This window comes from Panthera leo, chromosome C1 (assembly GCF_018350215.1).
Source record: "Panthera leo isolate Ple1 chromosome C1, P.leo_Ple1_pat1.1, whole genome shotgun sequence".
NCBI lineage: Eukaryota > Metazoa > Chordata > Mammalia > Carnivora > Felidae > Panthera > Panthera leo.
This window is the reverse complement of record NC_056686.1, coordinates 113,436,290-113,458,570: the sequence shown is the minus strand read 5'-3', so window position 1 is coordinate 113,458,570 and position 22,281 is coordinate 113,436,290. Positions and strand designations below refer to the sequence as shown.

The following is a 22,281-nucleotide window of genomic DNA, read 5'->3' as shown; positions in this document are numbered from 1 at the left end:
AAAGAACAATCATAAGGCAAAATCAGTTTTTAAAGTAAATCGCTAGTGTTCTTTTTTAAAAGCAATTCAACAAATATTTGTTGGATTTGTTAGGTTTGAATCCTACCTCTTGCATTAAATATTCAAAAATGAGTGAGATATTGTCTGTGTCCTTGAGAAATGTTTTTAGAGAGATGATTCCAAAACATTCAACTAATATTTATTCAGCATCCATTATATATCAGGCATCATTTCAAGTGCTTGGAATATTGGAAGATGTCAGAGAAAAAACAAAGACACTACCCTCATAATGCTTGCATTTTAGCAGGAGAATCAAACCATAAGCAGTAAATATAACAAGTAAATTACATAGTGAGTAAGATGACACATGCAAAAATATATCTAGGTAATAGATTGGAAGTTCAAAGACAGACAGAAACAGGTTACTGTTTTGAATATGTTGTTCAGGGTGGGCATCACTGAGATGGTGTTAATTGAACAAATATTTTTTAAAATGTGATTTTGTCAAAGGCTATTTGGAAAGAACTGGTTCAGGGTATCTGGTCCCCTTACACTGTAACAATTATATAGCGTTATGAGCCCATGAACTAATAGAAGCTGGTTTCCAGCTCTGCGATCCATATACTGAAGACCTTTGGGCAACATCATACAGATGATGCTCTCTGGAATATAATCTCTGTTCAGTATCATCAATATCTGCCCCAAGGTGGAATATGCCAGAGTCTGAATGGACACGAAGGATCATATCATAAGAATCCTGCACAATGAAATTAGTGAATGAAGAGGTTCATAGCGTACAGCAAGGTTTGGCTTGAAAGCAAAGATTAATTTAAGGAGACTCATTAAAGTTTAAAGGAAATATATGGGCAATTGTAAACATAATAATGATATGTGGGGCAATAAAAATAATAGTTTGTACAACACATATATTTAAGGAACTAAAAAAAAATAGAATAGAAATTCAGGAAATCAAAAAAAGAAATAAATCAAAAACAATACTTTTTAGAATGATGACTGAATTTAAAAATGTAGAACATGACCCTGAGAAGATATCCTCCCTACCTGTAGAACAAGTGATAACAGATTTTTAATTACTATTCTTATAATACTATATAATTACTAGTCTTCCTAATTTGAAAACAAATGAAAATAGTCAGTGACCATAAAATTCTAGCAAGACATATCTCTCTTTTTCTTTTTCCACTCAATATAAATGGAAATCTAGAACTGACCAATAAGCCTTTTTAAAGGATAACACAATGTATTTAGTTCCAGTGTTCTGAAAATCTAAAAACCAGAAGGAGGCATCTATAGGATGTTGGGGGAAAGTTAGTCTGTTTATTAATTCAAAACAAAAGTCACTCTCTTGAATTGCTATTGAATAAAATATCAATATAGATTATCACAACCTTTAGACTGAAAAATATTAAAGGAATTACTGTCCATATAGATTTCATTCAGAAATTGTTGAATCTAATGCCACAAAATGACAGTTTGGAAGAACTTCTTAACTGAGAAGTTTCTTCAGTATGAACAACACTGATAACAGTAAGCATTTATGCCAGGATCTGTTCTTAACCCTTCAGGTATAGGAAAGCTTTTAATTCTCACAACACCCAGTCACACTAAGTTGTTTATGTGACAGAAGTATCATCATTACCCTCATTTTGTATATGAGGATCACGAATCAAATAGAAGTTATGTCTTTTTCCCACGGTCCCACAGAAAGTACGAAACAGATATGGGCTTGATTCCAGCCAGAGAAGTTCCTGAAGCAGTGCCTTTAAACACTTGGCTGTGAAAAGGGAGATGAACACTGATATAATTTATAAATTTATGCAATTTCCTAACAAATTGCTACATAACATAATACCTTAAAAAGGAATTTCAAACTGGAAAAAGTAGGAAGACTGATTAATAATAATCATTATGATAGTTTAAGTAAACAAAATTAGAGCAAGTTGGGGCTGAAGAAAAAACACAAAACAAAACAATCTGTGCTTCATAGAAAGTAATCCAGGGGCACCTGCATTGCTCAGTTGGCTAAGTTTCCGATTCTTGGTTGCAGCTCCAGTCATGATCTCAAGGTTTTGGGGGTTCTTCCATCAACTGATGAATGGATAAAGAAATTGTGGTTTATATACACAATGGAATACTACCTGGCAATGAGAAAGAATGAAATATGGCCCTTTGTAGCAACATGGATGGAACTGGAGAATGTTATGCTAAGTGAAATAAGCCATACAGAGAAAGACAGATACCATGTTTTCACTCTTATGTGGATTCTGAGAAACTTAACAGAAACCCATGGGGGAGGGGAAGGGAAAAAAAAGAGGTTAGAGTGGGAGAGAGCCAAAGCATAGGAGACTTTTAAAAACTGAGAATAAACCGAGGGTTGATTGGGGGTGGGAGGGCGGGGAGGGTGGGTGATGGACATTGAGGAGGGCACCTGTTGGGATGAGGACTGGGTGTTGTATGGAAACCAATTGGACAATAAATTTCACATTTAAAAAAAATGGTTTTGTGGGTTCAAGCCCCCCATTGGGCTCTGCTCTGGTGATGTGGAGCTTGCTTGAGATTCTCTCTCTCCTTCTCTCTGTCCCTCCCCCACTTGCACTGTCTGTCTCTCTCGAAACAAATAAACTTAGAAAAGTTAAAAATTAATAAAAAGAAACTGATTCAAAGCCGTTGTTTGAGAAGCTAGGTGATCTTAGTGACTGTCTTCCAAGTCAGCTTCATAAAACAGTAACCACTGCAGAGTCTATATAGCAAAAACGTGTAAGAGACAATAAAAAAAATAAGAAACAAAATAGAATAAAGCAATGTAGATAATATTTATAATTACAGCAATAAATTTAAAAATTATCTACAATTCCACAGGGGGTAAGTAGTCTCATACTGCTTTAATAAACAAACACCATACATATGTGGTTTACAAGAAACACACTTATTGTAGAAATAAACAAAAGTGTTTTGTTTTTTTTTTATAAAAATTTGGAATCGGGGACAAAGATACACCACATAAATTTATAGAAAAAGCAGGGTTGGAAAAAATAATACCACTGAAAGTAAAAATTAACATCAGAAGATAAAGGCTGTCATAAAATAATAATCATTATGGTCCTTATTTAAAAACACCTAGACTGGGGTGCCTGAGTGGCTCATCCTGTTGAGTGTCCAAGTGTTGATTTCATCTCAGGTCGTGACCCTGTGGTTTGTGGGTTCAAACCTCATGTCAAGCTCTGCACTGACAGGGTGAAGGCTGTTTGGGATTCTCTGTCTTTCTCTCTCTCTACCCTTCCCCCGTTTATTCTCTCTCTCTCTCTCTCTCTCTCTCTCTAATAAATAAATAAGCAAACATTAAAAAATACCCACTTATGCTAGGCAGATGTATGTATCAAGTAAAATACCAAATACAAAAATTAAAAAAAAAACTATCTGTTCCTACTATTTAGATATTTGTTAACACTACCCTTACATGAGCTGCCCGTGTGGCAGTTCCAGGATAGATGCCCAGGAGCCAGACTAAAGGAAGTGATCATTAGTTTTCCAGTTCTGCTGCCAGATGAATGAACTAATGGGCAGCATTAAAGGAGAAAAGTCAGTGTTGTGAACTTGGGTGACAGTCAATCAGATGCCAGCTGAAGTAAGCAGAATAATTTGAGAATGATCAATATTCATTTTTTGCAAATAATAGTCAAATAATTTGGCCATCTCAGGTCATGAGAGTGAACTTAGTGTGAATGGCTTGATGGACAGAAACATTGTCCAGAATAATATTTTAATTTTTATTCTCACAGTTTTGGTAAACCAGATAAAAATATGAATGTAAATGATCTGAGGAACAGAATTATTAATGCAGAATTAATAAACTCATATCAAGTATAGCCTACAAGGGTTTATGAAGTATTTATATAAAATCAATACTATATGTGTAGGAAAGAATCAATATATGAAGCAAATTTTTCCATTCTAACTTACAACAAACAATAATTCAATAGTATAATTATAATCCCAAATTTTCAGCTACCTGAAAAATTTGAAAATATAAGAGGTCAAAAAATGTACACTGACACTCAAATGTGCAGAAACATCATTTTGTTTCTTCTCCCCAACTGAATTTGACAGGCAGAAAAATCCAACCCGGATGATAAATGATAACTAGTTAATGCCTGCTTAAGACTTAGTGCACTGTGTAAGTATTGGGTTATATTGATGTTTCCTATTTCCTCTTCTTCTTCCCTTTTCCCTGGGCAGATCACTGGCCGGGGTGGGGGAGGGGGGCTGTGTAATTTCCAGCATTAGAGGCAGTATGGGCTAAAGGGTTGGTTTCTACGGTTGCTGTCCATGGTACTGGCAATGGGCTCATGCTTTGAGGTCTGGTCACTTGGCCTCTCCCAGACCTCCAGGTCCAACCACCATCCTCAGTCCATCCATATCCCCCAGCCTGTGAGACCCTCAGCAGCCTACCTCACACTATACTAGAATAACCAGGTCGTGGTGAAGAACCCTCACACCTTTCTGTATTATTTCCCTCAGCCATTGATAGTCTGTCTCCCTTCTGGCAAAGTTTGCTCTGGGTCCCTGCTGAACTAGAGGCATCTCTAATAGACTTTAGCCATCACTGTTTTGGGAATGAGGGGTGGGGGAGATACCTCTGTGCTTTCCAAAATCCATCTTGTGATCAATATGACTGTCCCCCAGGCCTCAGCAGGTTTCAATCTTGAAGAGAATCAAAGAACAGGGCCTACACTGATTTCTAATTATACTCTTGTCTCTTGTCCCTACCAAATTTCTCCAAAAATCCCCCACCCAGGCTATAAACAGCTTTTGCTGTCCTTAGTGTGATTGGAAATTACAATTTTATAGTAGATAGTACACTCTATATTACTTGACTTCTAAAATAAATTTCTCTACCCCAAATCTTTCAAACACTAATTTTTTTTTCTATTTAAAAAAGTGTTTTTTTCCTCTTTCTCTCTTTTTCAAGTATTTCCTGTAATTCTTATTTTCCTAAATCACAACTGAGTGAAGTAGAGCGTTAAAAACATTTTTACAAATTGAGGAAGGTGGCCAACATTTAAAAAAGTATCATTATATGTTTTAAATTATAAAAATGAATAAGAACTTATGTCCACACAAAAACCTGCACATGAATGTTTATAGCAGCTTTATTTGTAGTTGCCAAAACTTAGAAGCAACCAAGATGTCCTTTAGTAGGTGAATGGATAAATAAACTATGGTAGATCCAGATGGAATATATTCAGCAGTAAAGAGAAATGAGCTATCAAGCCATGAAAAGGCATGGAAGAACTTTAAATCCATATTACGAATTGAAATAACCCAATCTGTGAAGGCTACATACTGTATGATTCCAATAGTATGCCATTCTGGGAAGGGAAAAACTTCAGAGGCAGTAAAAAGATCAACGGTTGCCAAGGGTTGTAGTTGGGGGGCACGGGAGAGGGATGAATTGGCAGAGGACAGAGGTTTTTTTTTAGTGCAGTGTAACTATTCTATATGATACTGTAATGGTGGATACATGGCATTATACATTTGTCCAAACCCAAAGAATGTACAACACCAAGGGTGAACTTGAGTGATCATAATGTGAGGTTCACCAGTTAAGACAAATGTACCATTCTGGTGAAGGATGTTGACAATGAAAGAGGCTATGTATGGGTGAGGACAGAGGGTAGATGGAAACCTCTGTACCTTCCTCTCAGTTACATAGTGGACCTAAACTGCTCAGCACCCAAAAAAATGTATTTACAAAAAAATAATTAAAAATGACAAATATTCCATTTAGTTCTTACGTTATAAATTTGACTTATGGAAACAATGTAGAAAACAGAAATGGAACTTTTTTAATGTAACTGAGTCAAATTGAAAATATTTGAATACTGCAACAAATCAAGAAGGGAGATTTTATACAAGTTATCAAAGAAAGAATTGCACAAAATATTTGTGAACTGAACAATTTCATTGGTGTTTTAAGTTTTCCACAGTATTTCCCAAGATTTATGAGCCATTCTTAAATAGAGTCAAAGATAACATTCCCATAGTTTTTCTCAGAGACAAATCTAGGCTTGATCTAAATACTTGACAAAAGATGAAAATTAGAGCACAAACTGATTTACTATTTAAAGTATGAGCACGTGTATTTCAGGGCAAATGAAGCACATGTGTGGTTCAATCAAAGAGCCTATTAATTTATGATCTATTAATATAATTGAACCTATCAGAAGTTTCAATATAATACCCTGTATTCTTATTTTATGGGGATTTCTTAAAAACCAATGGATAAAACAGCATTCATTTCTCAGTTTGAATAAACAAACAAATGGGCTAATAAATGATTTATGTGTAAAATAGGAGTAGAAAAATATCTCTTTAATGTGATGTGCTGTCAGAATCAGTATAGTATATACTCAGGAAATACATAAAAATTACTGTTTTGTTTTTGCAAAGTTCTATATCATGAATTTAAGAAGTCTTTACAAAGACAGTGAAACAAGAGAAACATGTATAAAAATTGGCTCGAGGGGTACCTGGTTGGCTCAATCTGTTAAGCTCCCAACTCTTGATCTCAGCTCAGGTCATGATCTCATGGTTTGTGAGTTTGAGTCCCTTGTCGGGCTCTGTGCTGACAGCTCAGAGCCTGGAGCCCGCTTCGGATTCTGTGTCTCCCTCTCTCTCTGCCTCTCCCTCGCTCATGCTGTGTCTCTTCCTCTCTCAAAAATAAATAAACATTAAAAAATGTATTAAAAAAAAAGCAACTTGTATTTTACTGGAAGAAAGTGGTAAAAACTAATAATAATGCAAAAACTAATATCTCATGTTCTTCCCAGAGACAGCCATAATTAACAGTTCAGTGCATTTCCTCCAAGTTTATACTGTAAGAACAATTTTTGTTGTTGACATCATACATTATACCCAATTATAACTTGCATTTTTCAATCAATATTATGTTCATTTGCCATTTTATCATGTGTTCAGTAAACACCAATATTGACAACTAAGTAACCTTCTATCATACTAATTCTTTATCATTTCCTTTAAAGAAACTGTATCGCATATTTACATTATTTCCTATCTTTCATTTTTATAGAAAATAATTTGGATATAATCATGTACATAGGCTCTTTTGCTACGATGCAGACTTTTAAACTAGGTCTCCCTCCGGGTGAATTGAGGTATATTATGTTTGTCCCTTGGCTTTCATTTGGCCATACTATCTCAGATGTTTGGACAAGAGATAAATATAACGTTGTTGATTTTCTTTTATTTTTTTCACCTTCTATAAATTATTGTTTTATTTGGTATTAAAAAGGTTCAGAAAGGAAGTGAAATAGTTTTGTAAAATAAGCCCTTAAAAAGCAAGCAATTATAGTTATTTTTATGTGGGCTAATCAGTATCCTTTTAAATGTGCAATCAAGTGGCATCTATAATTATTTGAGCCACTTGGCTCACACATACAATTGAAACTACTAAAATTCACTCTCTTTTCTTTCCTACTCCTTCAGGGCTTATAACTAAGAGTTGATTTTTTCTCTCTCTCTCTCTTCATAAAGCTTAGTTTTGGAGGAATTCCAGTACCAGGAAAACCTGGAACCTTTTTAAAGAAAAACTTCCATGGATGTATTGAAAACCTTTACTACAATGGAGTAAACATAATTGACCTGGCTAAAAGACGAAAGCATCAGATCTACACGGTGGTAAGTTAACATCTTTCTCAGTGTGGTGATTTCTAACATGTTGGAGTAAGTCTTTCTTCCATCCTGAACCTCTTTATAATGTGTTTATATTACACACTTTGAGGTCCTATCAGCCTCCCAAGTGAAACTGGGGAGCAACAGAAAATGCAGGAATCGAGTCAGTGTGAATAACGTTATGAGGAGTAACAAAGCATGAGAGGCACCTGAAGAATTCTATTTTCCTGTCCAGCTGTGGGTAGTGTTTGCAGCTTCCTCTGTGTTAACATAAATGTCTTTATTATCTCTGTGAAATGCAACAGTAGAACCGCAGATTCTGTTAACTTCTATAGCTTGAGAGTTATGTATTTCTCTACTTATCATTTGTATTAAAATTTTGAATGAGGGCTTAAACCTTTGTCTTTGAGATTGCCTCTGATGAATTTATCATGCTAGCAAGTTATATAATTTTCTAATTAATTAACTAATATTTATCTTCCCGAATAGACTACGAGTTTTGTGAGTGTCAGACCGGTCTCTTTCTTGTTCGCCACTGCATTCCCAATACTAGCAGACTGCCTTGTATATAGTAGGTGCTCAATAATGGTGTTGATATTTACAACTATATTTGTGGATTGGTTTATTTCTCTCTGTTTTTATTTCATATATTTTGTATCCCTGTTGTTTAGTACATGCACAGTTAGGATTGCTATGTCTCCCTGGCGGATTGGCCATTTTGTCATTACATAATGTTCTTCTCTGTCTGTGATTGTTTTATTTGGTCTGAAGTCTACTTTATCTGATATTAATATAAACACTCTTCAGTGTTTTTGATTAACATTTATAAGAAATGTCATTTTTTTTCATTTGCATACATTTAACCAGCCTATATCACATATTTGAAGTGATTTTCTTGTAGACAGTAAATAGTACAGTTATTTTTAAATCCACTTCATCAATTTCTTTTAATTGGTGTATTTAAACCATTTACATGTAATGGTAATTATTGGTGTGTTGGTGCTCAAATGCCTGTTTTCTTTTTTGTTTTCTGTTTGTTACCTCCATTTTTTATTTCTCTTTTCTCTCCACCTTCCTGTGTTTTTCTTGAATGACTTTTAGAATTTTGTTTTGATTTATATAGTGTTTGAATGCATCTCTGTGTATACTTTTTGCTGGTAGTTTCTTTAGGTATTATAAATATGCATCTTATGACAGTTTACTGGTATTTCACCAATTTAAGTGGAGTTTGTAAATCTTACCTACCTTTATATTCTTTTACCTTTTCCTGTTTATTATATAATTCTCTTAATTATTATTTCCTATCTATATAACTGGAATCATAATAAGTGTTATTTTGCTTCAACTGCCAAACCTAATTTAGAAATCTCAAAAGAAGAAGAAAAATCTGTTTTACTATTTTTGCTTAGTGTTGTTCTTTATTCCTTCCTGAATTTTCCAGATTTCTTCTTTTATCATCTCATTTCTATTTAAAAAATCATTTTTTGCCATTTTTTGAAGTGTATGCTCATGACAAATTCTTAGTTTTCCCTCAATCTATAATGTGTTGGTAGCTATTCCATCCTTGAAAGATATGTTCTTCGTGTATAAGACTTTGGGTTGAATGCTGTTTTCTTTCAGGCCTTGAGAATGGAGCCACTTCCTTCTGGCTTCAATGGTTTCTGGTGAAAAATCCACCATTATTAAAAAATTTTGCCCCATGGATAAGCTGTCATTTCTCTTTCAGTGCTTTCAAGATCTTTCCTTTGTCTTTAGTTTTTGCGAGTTTGACCATTATGTATTGTGTGATTTCCTTAGGTTTACCCTGTTTGGATTTCATTCTGTCTCCTGAATTGGTGGGCTCTTGTCTTTCACTAAACTTGGGAAATGTTCTGCCGTTTATTTGAGTATTTTATAGTCCTCTATTTCTCTTCTCCTTTCTGAATGTCACAAATATGAATGCTGGATCTTTTACTACAATTCCACAGGTCCCTAATCCTCTGTTCATATTCTTTTTTTTCTTAGCTCTTTTGTCTTGTGTTCAAACTGGGTAATTTCCGTTGTCATATCTTCAAGTTCACTAATTCTTTCCTCATTCCCTTCATTCTGTTACTGCACATATTTGTTAATTATTTTTATGTCTGTTACTATATTTTTCAGTTCTAAATTTTTCATTTGTCTCTATTTTCTGTTTCCTTGCTAAGACTTTCTGTGTTTTACTGGATATTTATATTTTATTACTTGTCTCAAATATCTAATTGTTCCTTGGAAGAGTTTTATTATAATGTCTGCTTAAAAATACCTGTCATGTAATTCTAACATTATTTTTTCTCATCTCAGTGCTGGCATCTGTTGATTGTCTTTTTCATTCAATTTGATGTCTTCCTGTTTCTTGGTGTGACAAGAGTTTTTTTTTTTTATTTTAACCTGGACATTTTAGAGATTATACTATGATGAATTATATTTAAACCTGCTCTATTAGCTGTCTTCCTCTGACAATATTGCAGTAGTAGAGAGGGAGATATTACCTCCACTCTGCTAGGGGAGGGTAGAGTCCAGATTTTCCGCTCAGCACCCATTGACTCTTAAGGGTAAGGTGGAGAGGGATGAAAGTTCCAGCTCTCCACTAACACTTAAGTGATAGCTCTCCCTGGCTGAGGTATGTATGAAAGCCTCATTACTATTCTTCATGGCACATCCATTAACATTACAATGTGTATGTGTGTGTGTGTGTGTGTGTGCGCCCTTCTTATTACTAGACTGTGATAAATGTCATGACTCTGCACTAAGACGTCTTCTACACCATCCCTACAGGGGATGGGTATGGTTCCTCTAACTGCTGAGTGGGGGTAGACAGTCCAAGTTCTACCCCACATGTGGTTTCAGTTGATACTACAGGTAGAGACTTGCTACTCTCTGACAAGGCTTAAAGTCCCAGCTTGCTAATCAGTCTTCTTTGACACAGCCTTGGCCAGGAATTTTGACATCTTGTTGCAGCATGAATGAATGGGAATAGGGCCACAGTTTTTCTGTGGTGTTTGGCTGGCATAGAGCAGTTATTGTCTGAAGATAATTCTGTCTTACTATGCCGTTCCTTTCCTGGTTCTTTGATTATAGAGAGCAAACTTCTAATTGGGATTCACTTTTGATCTGCACCAGTTTGTCTCTCCAGGTTGCTGACTGCTTCAGCAACAAGTCTTAGATGTAAATAAGCAAAAAACCAAAAATCTGGGGGAACTTTCACTGTTGTTCTGTGGGTCTCAAGATCCTTATGCATGCTTTCTTCTCTCAACCATTCAGAGTCTTCTTAGGTTTGTTTCATACATAATGTCTGGCAGTTTTTATTTGTACTTAGTAGGAGAAATAGAGAAAATTATACTACTCCATTTTTCCAGAAGTGGAAGTCCTTTAAACTGATACTCCTAAATCCCATGACAAGAGTAGGCCACTGTATCATAGACAGGCCAAACCTGATTCTCTTTGTGATCTGGCTAGTGGAGTATCTGGAAAACCCATAGGTCTTAAATGACCTTGATGTTTATTTTCCCCTTGATAAGTATACCTTATAATGAATATTGTATTTCATTTGGGTTTTTGGATTTTGTACAGGTAGTACATTTTATTTTTTTGTTTGTTTGTTTTTGTTTTATTTATTTTTGAGAGAACATGAGTGGGGGGTGGGGCTGAGAGAGAGGGGGACAGGGGATCTGGAGCAGGCTCTGCACTGACAGCAGTGAGCCTGATGCAGGGCTCAAACTCACAAACTGTGAGATCATGGCCTGAGCCAAAGTCAGGTGCTCAACCTACTGAGCCACCCAGGTGCCCCAGTAACACATTTCCTAAAGTGGCCATTGGATTTGAGGGTATGAGATAGATTTGCTTGAAGGGAATCATAGTGGGTTAGATGTCGCCAATATTTTATTATTTTTTAATGTTTACTTATTTTTGAGAGAGAGAGACAGACAGAGTGCCAGGAGGGGAGGGGCAGGGAGAGTGGGAGACACAGAATCCAAGGCAGGCAATGGGCTCTGAGCTGTCAGCACAGAGCCTGATGTGGGGCTCGAAGCCATGAGCCATGAGATCATGACCTGAGCCGAAGTTGGACGCTTAACCGACTGAGCAACCTATGTGCCCTAAGATTGCCAGTATTTTAAAAGGCTTGGGCCAAATTTCGGACTCCTGTTGTTTTGAAGAATAAGGCTGGTGCTAAGAAGGGGTTAATCCTCTTACTCTCATTCTAAGAGATCCATTGACATTGCTTATCCATCCTTGGCTTATGCTCAGGAATCTTGACAATTATCCTACCCACATGTACTTCAGTATATCCATCTCCCAATTGACCTAAGTACTAGATTGCTGATGATATTTTTCTTGAGTCTAGTTCGGGACTTGAGCCATGTGAACACATTCATGCCCACCCCATCCCCACTAATTAAGTATTTCATAATATACCACTTCCTTTAAGTTCAATCTGCCTATTGGTAGTAAGATCACATGCTACTGGAAATTTAGTTTAGAGTAATGTCATCAACGTCAACACGTCTAAAAGGCAGGACACTACCTTCTGCTGTTCTAAGAGTTGGCAGATCATGGTGAAACACAGGCGTTTATAATAGCATGTTCAGGGGCGCCTGGGTGGCTCGGTCAGTTAAGCGTCCGACTTCAGCTCAGGTCATGATCTCACAGTCTGTGAGTTCGAGCCCCGCGTCGGGCTCTGTGCTGATAGCTCAGAGCCTGGAGCCTGTTTCAGATTCTTTGTCTCCCTCTCTCTGACCCTCCCCCGTTCATGCTCTGTCTCTCTCTGTCTCAAAAATAAATAAACGTTAAAAAAAAAATTAAAAAAAAAATAATAGCATGTTCAGTCCCATTGTTCATAAACAGGTTCAAAAGTATGTGACCCTGGGTGTTATAGGTTAGTGATGAGTCACTAAATTCTATTCCTGAAACCAGTGTTACATTATATGTTAACTAACCAGAATTGAAATAAAAATTGGAAAAAAAAAGTATGCGAGCCTGAGACTTACATATAAATAACTAAAATCCTTATGGCAGTATCCAGAAAGGAAATATGCATACATATTACATGTTAGAAACATCTTTAATGATGATATATATTTAAAATTTACTGGTTACACAAAGCAAGAAAAGGAGAAATAACACAGAGGAAAAAAATGAATTGCTGAATATTGGAAGCTTTCATCATCTCCTTTTCTGGGCGAATGATTTACCAAAAACCTTAATAAATGTTGTGTTGATTTTAAACTACTTTAGCACTTACCAAGTTGCCTGAAACTTTTGTAGCGTCCTTCATTCCTGAGAGTTTAATTGGCGGTATTGTTAATACAAAGCACGAGGAAGCCATTTAGCACTAATGTAGTTGGGGAAAAAAAAATCCCAAGAAAACTGTTTTACTTTGCAGGTAGACAGCCTTTAGTTTTAACCTTCAAAATTTAAAGGGGAAATAAAACGTTATTTTTATCCAAAATTGCTTCCATCACCTTGCTTAAGTGAGAATTCACTTCATATCACTACACACACACACACACACACACACACACACACGCGCGCGCGCGCGCGCGCACACGCACCTTTATATACTTAGTCTTTTTTCCTTTAGGAATGCTGTGAGGGAAGGAATGGTTTGCATTGTTAATTACAAGCACAAACTCCTTTATTCCCCTACTCATACTTAAAGTTTTCCCCCAAAGACACAGTATCAGCTACAGAATCAGCTTGGCTCCAGGTTACTAAGTCACTGCTGTGCTAAGTAAGGGCTTTTGAAAGGGGTGGCACTTCTGTCCTTTGCCAGTGTTCACAGACTCTCTCACAGCTAGTAAGTCTTGGAAAGTTCAGAGTTTAGCAGGAGAGTCATGGAATCAATGCATTAGGTAGCAAGGGTATGATATTACCCATAAATTATAAAATGTGATTCAAGGCTCAAGGAAGCATCTGTGTTGGCCTCATGCAGCACAGACCTCTTTAGCAAGTGGCATTCGGTGAGTATCACCATTGCAATTTGTCATTCCTTTCTGTGGGACCTGCCCACTCCCTGGAGATTTAACAGCTGTTCCATGGGGATAATTCAATTTAGTCTTTATGGCTCGATTTGACTACAAGACGATTCTCTACATCCCGAAATGCAGTAAAACTAACAGCTTAAAGTAGACATAAAAAATACCTCACTATTCTTCCTCAAATCTTTCATACTATGCTAATACAGCACCATATAATAAACAATCAGAAAGTAAATGGTCCATTGAAGTGTGTGTACAGTACCTGTAATGTGGATGATTATATACATAATATAAGAAATATATTGCCCTGCTAGTTTCCTGAAAATGATTAATTTCATACCCTCCACTTCATAAGAAATGATGCCTTTTTTTGAGCTCTGCTTTCCGAGTGTTAATCCCCTCTTCTAGAGGCAAGGAGAGTAACGTGATTGTTGGGATGTTGGCTGAGGTCTAACCCACTTCACTATAGGTCTTAAAATGATTTTTTTTTTCATTTAAAGGAAGAGCATAGCAGAAATGGTCTTATTACTTTACTTGGTCTTTGGTAGCAGGACTATAGATATAGAATTGACTTTGGGGCTAATTGACCATGTCAATTCACTTTTGTGCCTTTGTCTACAAATAATTAAAATTAAGGAATTGAATGGGTGATAGCAATAGCGAGCACATATAATGATCTCCTAACCTCATGGCTGCAATTGCTGAACAGTCACAAAATGTCTTCCACTCAGCTATCTGCTACGGAAGCCGCACAGTCTTCTGAACCCAGCACCTACAGTAACATAATGGTTGATAGACTAGTTACATTCCTAAACATGTAGTTTTGTATTCTGTGATCCCACCAAATAACAAAAGTAGATTGGTGACAGCTTAGGTTCTATGTCCTGAATCTGACATTTAGTTTATTTCCAAACTGTATGAACCGTGAAGTGGGTTTTGAGTAAATATATTCCAATCTTATTCATGTCATTCATTTGAGAAAATTGAATGGCCATCTCTAGTCCACATTTGATCAAGTGATGGACTTCCTTGAAATGAGGCATATAAAAAAGATGTTACCCCGTGGACTTGAGTATAACAGGCATACGGATATATAATAATAGCAGGCTTTTATGAAATTTATCGTCTGTTTGTATCTACTGCCACGAAACTCACTGGAGTATGGTTGTTTATTTCTTGCAGCTCTGAATCCAAGAAAATACACTCAGAGATAAGTATAAGTGTGCACATGAGATCACACACACGCACTCACCTCTGTATATGCACGCACAGGCGTATACATGCGCCTTGACGGTAACCTTTGTCCTACCTTCCTGTGACCCAGAAGTTTATGAAAATTGCTCAGAGAAAAGTCCCTAGTGTCTGGTGAAGCCTATAATCTCTTCAGTTTGTCCCCGGGATCATGTTTCATCTCTGTGAGCATGCTCTGTGATAAATGATACTTTCCCTTGATGGAAGGAATCACTTGAAAAAGCAACTAACATATCATGTCTTCTCTCTGCACTTTCCCGCTATCTTCCACTGTCATTTGACCAGTCTGACATTCACATTACTTGCTTCTGTGTCGTATGCACCTCATACCCTGGAAAAAATATTGCTAAATTATTAGCTTCCAGAGAAGTTGCTTCCTCTCTTTTCATGGGCACATTAAAATTAGTTTCAAGGTCATATGAGGAATAATATGACTTAAAAGTTAAGAAAAAGAAACTAACAGTGGAATGGTTTTTCTCCCTGAAATTGTTCTACCTTAAATCAATGTTATGACTTGTTTTTTTCTAAGATGACTGATTTTCATGAGCTCATCTGGTAAAATCATTACATGAAGTCATTAAAATTTCTTTAGAATGTTAAAAATATACATTTCTATATATTTTTAGGGATATTTGGAATATACAGAATAAAACACACAATAAGCCAGAGAGGAAAACACTATTCTCATCTATATGTATTTTGTTTTTGTATTTTAAATGTATATTTTATAAAGCATAGGTGTTATTTTATTGACAATTTTATATCTTGCTTCTTATGGTTAATGTTTTTCTTAAAATATATTCTATATCTTTAAAATTTTTATTAAAAATTTCTCTGTATAAGCATCATTTAAACGTTAACTCACCAGAGTGTCTTTGGAGAAAACAAACATAATGAAAAAATAATTTTCTGAACATTAAAAAAAATTTTTTTGATCTTTATTTTTGAGAGAGAGAGAGACAGAGTGTGAGTGGGGGAGGGGCACAGAGCGAGGGAGACACAGAATCCAAAGCAGGCTCCAGGCTCTGAGCTGTCAGCACTGAGCCAGATGCGGGGCTCAAACCCACAAACCGTGAGATCATGACCTGAGCTGAAGTCGGATGCCCAACGGACTGAGCCACCCAGGCACCCCATGAACACTTAGAATAGATAACCAGGAGTGAAGATTATTGGGTGAACGATTATGGATTTTTGACTCAATTGTTTAAAGTCTGTTCCAGTTTAGCCTCCACCTGCCCCCCCCCCCCCCGTTTTATCCTTGTGGGTTCCACCTTATACCTTCCATTCATTTGAATATTCACTTGTATTTTAACGCTTATTCATTTTTGAGAGGCAGAGAGAAACAGAGCATGAGCGGGTAAGGGACAGAGAGAGGGAGACACAGAATCTGAAGCAGGCTCCAGGCTCTTGAGCTGTCAGCACAGAGCCTGACATGGGGCTCGAACTCATGAACTGTGAGATCATGACATGAGCTGAAGTCGGATGCTCAAGGAACTGAGCTACCCAGGTGCCCCTCATTTGAGTATTCAAATGAATTTAAAAGACTGTGGTTAATTTGCAACAACATGGATAGACATAGAGGGTGTAATCCTAAGTGAAATAAGTCTGTCAGAGAAAAACAATTATATGATTTCACTCATATGTAGAATTCAAGAAACAAAAGGAACAAAGAGAAAAAGAGAAAAACAACCAACCAACCAACCAAACAAAAACAAACTTAAATACAGAGAACAAACTGGTGATTGCCAGAGGGAAGATGGGTGGGGGGATGGATGAAATAGGTTAAGGGGATTAAGAGTACACCTAAATTGATGAGCACTGAGAAATGTATAGAATTATAGAATCATTATATCTTACACCAGTAACTAATGGAACACTGTTATACTTCAATAGAAAAATAAAATTAAAAAGAAGTTGGGTCTAAATGAAACTTGAAATCAACTCGGGCTCTCTTCTTCTATGCAAAACTTCTAGCTAATGAGCTGAGCATGTGTTTTAATGCTCTTTTTTTTTTTTTTTTCCCACAACACCAGCAATGTTAGTACCTTCACTTGAAGACGTATTGTCTCAGAGAGCTGTCTTATAGATAATCATGGTGCCACAAATCACAATGCTAATGCCAGAGGAGAGGAAAGGGGGGTGACATATGGACCTGTGGTTGTGTTCACTCCTTCGTCCCTGGGACCTCTGTGAGAGACAGACAGGGACAGACATTGTTATCCACAGTTTATACTGAAAGATGCTTTTTGCCCAGGACCAGGGAAAGTCAATGATATATAGGCAATGGCTATGTCATTCACAGTCTTCTTCCTTTTCTTCTGGAAAGCACTACACCATCAGCTTTTATTCATTTTTATTATACATCTATTTTTTCCTGGGGCCTTGAATGACTTTCACGTCAAAGTGAAAAAAAAAAATACAAGGCTGGGCAGATTCGTGAATAGCACCACCGCTTACTTGGGAATTGAAGACCAATGAGGTGTTTCAGAAATGGCCCCTGTGTGGTTTGCTAATTGACAAATAAATCTCTCTGGGATATCTCTTGCCATGTACGGGCATTGAGGCAGAACCCTTGCCTTTGGCCAGAGGAGGAAAGAGCCGCAGAAGCAATGTCTGGGAACAGCCTAACTCCCTTACACCGACATGGCTGTGGTCTTGGCAGGGGCTCCTCACTGGTTCCGTGGCTCTCAGCGTGTCCAGTGCCAGCGTCCCGCTTCCAGGCTCTTCCTTCTGCATTTAAGGAGGTGGCTATGAGTCTTGCACAGGGATTTTTTTGCCTCCCTCAACCCTCTGTGACCAGTGGCTCTTGTATTCCGTGATGGAAGCTTCTGTGCCTGGGTTTTGAATCTTTCATAATCAGCTGCTCCAATATATAGAAGTTTATTTCCTCCAGTTTCTCCTCAATGCTGGCTCTTTTCTAGCCAAGCCTAGATGCTTCAGTGTTTCTGGAATTCACTATGTACATACCCTGCTCTAAACCTGTTCATCCCATGTTGCTCCCATACCAGCTGAGCTCATTTTTACTTTCAGCTCTTCCCTGACCTAGCCCCAAACCAGCCATCATTTTCCAAACTCACATGTAGGGTTGACATTCTGAATCAGGATGAGCCTCAAAATATTCAGCTGCTTCTGAGAGATGGAACAGAGTACTGGAGCCCCCAGGCTGTGCCAACCACAGACCCTTGAATTGCTGCCTTGTGGGGAGGCCCAGAGAGAACTGGTAATCAGACAAGTGTAGATTTCAGGGAGCCACTTAGGAGCTTTAGGGCAGTAGACATATAGCAAATAATTAGGAAGTTTCAGAAGTTTAAAAATGGAACCACCATTAGGGTAGACCAGTGTGAACCTACTGCATTCCTGCCCTGCGTGCGTCAACCCCAGTGGGTTGTCTGTGGCTCCCTGGACCATAGGGCTAGGGAGAATCATGGATTCAAGTCCAGCCTGTATAGAAGAAGTTGCTATGATCCATAAGCAGAATCCACCATGGGTTTGGGAAAGGTGTACTGACGAATACGCTGTGACTGCTGGCCTCATCCGGCCACTCCAGATCCCACCTTCTCCTCAGAGTACCTTTCACCACTCAGCTCCATTATGCTTTCTTTGTTGCGACCCTCATACTTATACAGCATGACACAAGTCAGCATTTGATTCATCATCATCAGTCATCATTATCAAAATATAGTTTATTGAGTATCTACTGTGCTCATAGAAAATGACACTTGCCTTCAATGGGTGGGAAAATTTAAGCCTCTCTCTGCCCCAGTATGCACATACTGGGCATTGAGTCCCGTTTTAGAACTCAGAATTAGAAGCCGATGCAACTTTGCCTGTCTCTTTGTATATACTTTCTGCTCTCCTGGCCACCATTTTGATGGCCGCCCTTCCTCATCTCCTCTCAGTTGCCTTAATGGTTTGGCATATATTTTTGTTTCTTTTGCCACCTTGAATACTCTAATGATTATCAGTGGTTCTCTCAATGATTCCATTCGGTTTCATAGCTTCTTGCTTTCTTGCTTTGACTACAGCTCTGCTTTCCCACCTGTAAGGCCAGGTGTGCTTCTGGCCGTCATACCCCCCAACCACTGAAAATTATTGGCAGGATTCAAAAATACTTTACAAGAGTTAAGGAGGAGAAGTCACAGGGCTAGTGGGTTTAGGAAAGACTTCAGGAACGTACAAGAACTTGAGGTAGGTTTTGAGGAAAAACATCTCAGATAATTCTGAGGTGATAGGAAGGCATTTCAAGGCAGAGCCACAGAAACTCACAGTGGAATGTAGTATTTCTTGGAAACAATGTTTTATTCTAGTCTAGTTCTTTGCAAGAGTTTCTCCTTTCACTTAAGACCTTAAGTATGTTGTAAGTTTCACAAACTAAACATACCTTTCTGTGTCACTCATAGTGTTGAAATGTATATAAGGAAGGTACTGTGTGTTGAAGAAGTGTATAATCTTTGAAGGCAGTGAGATTAAATCCCAGCATCATCACATAATAACTACAGAATCTGGACCAAGTTACTTTACTTCATCATGATTCGGTGGCATCATCTACTTCATAGATGCATGGTGACTTCTGGGATATTATAAGCATTGAATCACTAATAACTAATAATAGTGTTATAATTATTTTTATTGCTCCACTTTGCTCATCATTTCTCATTCTATGCTCCCCATGAAGACTGTAGTCCTATGACTATGTCTGTCCTGTTTGGTAAATGGCCTTCGACACGAACAACTCTAAAGATTTTAGGTCAGTGATTACTAACATTTTAGGAGACACGTACCCCTTGAAGAATATAATGAAAATTATGGGCACACTTTATTTTGCATAACATTTCTGGAGCACATACATACCCCTGAAGTCTATCTATGGACGATAAATTAGGAGCTCCAGATTGTATTTTAGGTTAGGAAAATGGTAGATAAAATCAAACCTTTTCCATGTGTTTGTAAGTTCCTAATAATCTTATGTAAATTTTCCTCGTTGAATCACCACGACCTCGGTAAGAAGGGACCTGGCACTGGATCTGTTTCATGTGTGACAGCTGAGATGGCTTCTGAGAAGCTCTTTGCTTCGTGTCACAAGATTTAGAAGATATCTCTATCTGCCAAGATCTAGGTTGTTTGAAAAGGATACACACACACACACACACACACACACACACACGTATATATGTATATTATTACTATTATTACTATTTAAAAAAATGTTAGCTAGTAGAAGGTGGTTAACTTGCTAAAATGGGCAAAAGAGGACTTAAGGATCCAGAAAGAGCAAGTTGAAAAAGATCAGGTAGTTTCTCTTGGCCCTAGGGAGAATAGACTGTGAAGGAACTAGGGACTAGGAGAGCTCCCCCTGCCTGCCTCCCAGGCTGAGATTCACACCTCTTGGAAAGGGAGGTTACCAGGGGACCAGGCAGTCTTTGGATAACAGTGAAACTTGCCAGACAGCGCAGGTGGTCGAAGTTGCCTGTGGGAGCTGCCCCCTACGGGGAAAGTGTGAGCTGAGGGCACAGCTGGAACTCAACTGTGAGAAATCATGGGGCTCTCCAGTGACTTTCCAGTCATGGAAGACAGGAACCCAGAAAAGTCTCCCAAATGCAATCTCCTTGCAGTGGCCCTCTAGTGCCCTCTACTGACAGAGCCTAACGTTCAGGTGAGAAATGTTTACAGGGTCCAATTCCAGTGTCAAAAGCAGGCCAAAGAAGGGTGGCTTTGGAGCTGAAACTCAGAAATGGGTAACTGGCACTCTCTCTAGTCTCTTTTATTTCTTTTAAAATGCACGCTAAAAACCAGAGGCGCATCTCTGGACATCTTGAAGAGGGGGTAGGGAAGACAAAACCAGAGGCATGTGTATATTCATGGTTTCATGTCGCCTGGGCATAACCTTGGGCAAGCATAGCATGTCTCACAGGGGTTTAAGTGCAAACTCTTAAATACACGTGCAGGCTTGTGTGAGTAGGGACGTGTTAATTTATTTAACTGTGTCATTGCTTGCTGCCTCAGTAGAAAATAGTGAAACTACTCTTACTCTCTTTTATGGGTCCATGTAATCTGTTACATTAAAAGGAATTTCTCATACTCAGAAGGTTTGGGGCGTGCTGTGGGTAGACTAGAATGTGAATCACTTGAACAATTTACCCCTCTGGTGAGGATTTGACGTGCTGCAATTCTCACAAAACTTCTCACATTTCACCAAAAGGTTTTCTCATGCAACTCACCACTCTCTCTCTTTGAAACAGTTTTATTTCTTTGCCATTTGTTTCCACATTTTTCTCTAATGTCCTAGTTCAGCTCCCCATTCTGTTCCTACATCAGCCCAAGTGGTTATCCATTCTCCCCCATGGTGGTCAATTATTACTTCAGTTTCCTCCCTGATATAAGGTCCCCAGAGTACCTTGCTTCTGCCAAGGAAACAGCCCTTTGAAGGACATTCATATTTGTCCTCATTGCACCCACAGAGTCCAGTAGCTAAATAACATGTTATCTTTTAAAAATAATAAGGATAATTTAAAAGTGAAAAATAGATCGACTAGGCCTTTAAGAAAGGTGCCCGGAGATGAAGAACAAGGCCGAATGGACACGTTCAGCCTCCACAAGCCACAGTTGGTGTGTCTGATAGAAATGTCTTGTGTGACCAGATTTGGGGCTGAGGGAATGCCCTAAAACCCACTGTTTACCTCAGTGATGGATGACCCATGGTGAAAACTTAGAAGCACAGTATGATTTGGGGGAGCACTGCAGGAACACAGTGCTGAGATGCAGTGTTCAATGGTAGCTTCGCAAGGTTAATGGAAGATCAGGCAGCCCCAGAAGAAGCTCTTAGTTTTAGAGGCTCTGGTGGATGTTCGTCATTCTGTTATACACCGGCAAATACAACATTTCACACAGAAACCGTAGCAAGCACCTATCTCATATTCTTCCAGGAACCTAGAAAGCATGTGAATTTTACCAGACTTTTAACAGTGTGATGACTGGGGAAAACTGTTAAGACAATCCAGACTTTTTTTTTCCATGTTTTTACTTATAAAATTAAGTGTTTATAACCAGGGTACGGCCATTTATAGCCCAGAGGTCCAATTTTAGTGCTTCATGACCCAGATAACCCTACAACCTTATACTCCTTACAGGATGCAGTGGGGCCCACGTTTTATAAAAATGTGGGGCAATTAGGGCTGATACTGCCCTGGGAAAGCACAAGAGTCATAGTCCTCCCAGCGATGTAATTAAATGACCAGCATAGGAACCAATAAGTATCTTAGAAAATGACATTTTTTAAAAGTTTATTTATTTATTTTGAGAAAGAGAGAGCAAGCGTGGGAGAGGG

The 22,281-nt window shown here is 38.0% G+C and overlaps 1 protein-coding gene across 1 annotated transcript in view; it reads left to right on the top strand.

Moving 5' to 3' along the window:
• Positions 1 to 22,281, top strand: part of CNTNAP5 (contactin associated protein family member 5) — a 795,339-nt gene that overhangs the window by 396,640 nt on the left and 376,418 nt on the right. Inside the window, exon 7 of the mRNA XM_042954126.1 lies at positions 7,576 to 7,719. Within this exon, the coding sequence (XP_042810060.1) occupies positions 7,576 to 7,719 (144 nt within the window). The remainder of the gene's footprint in view (positions 1 to 7,575; positions 7,720 to 22,281) is intronic.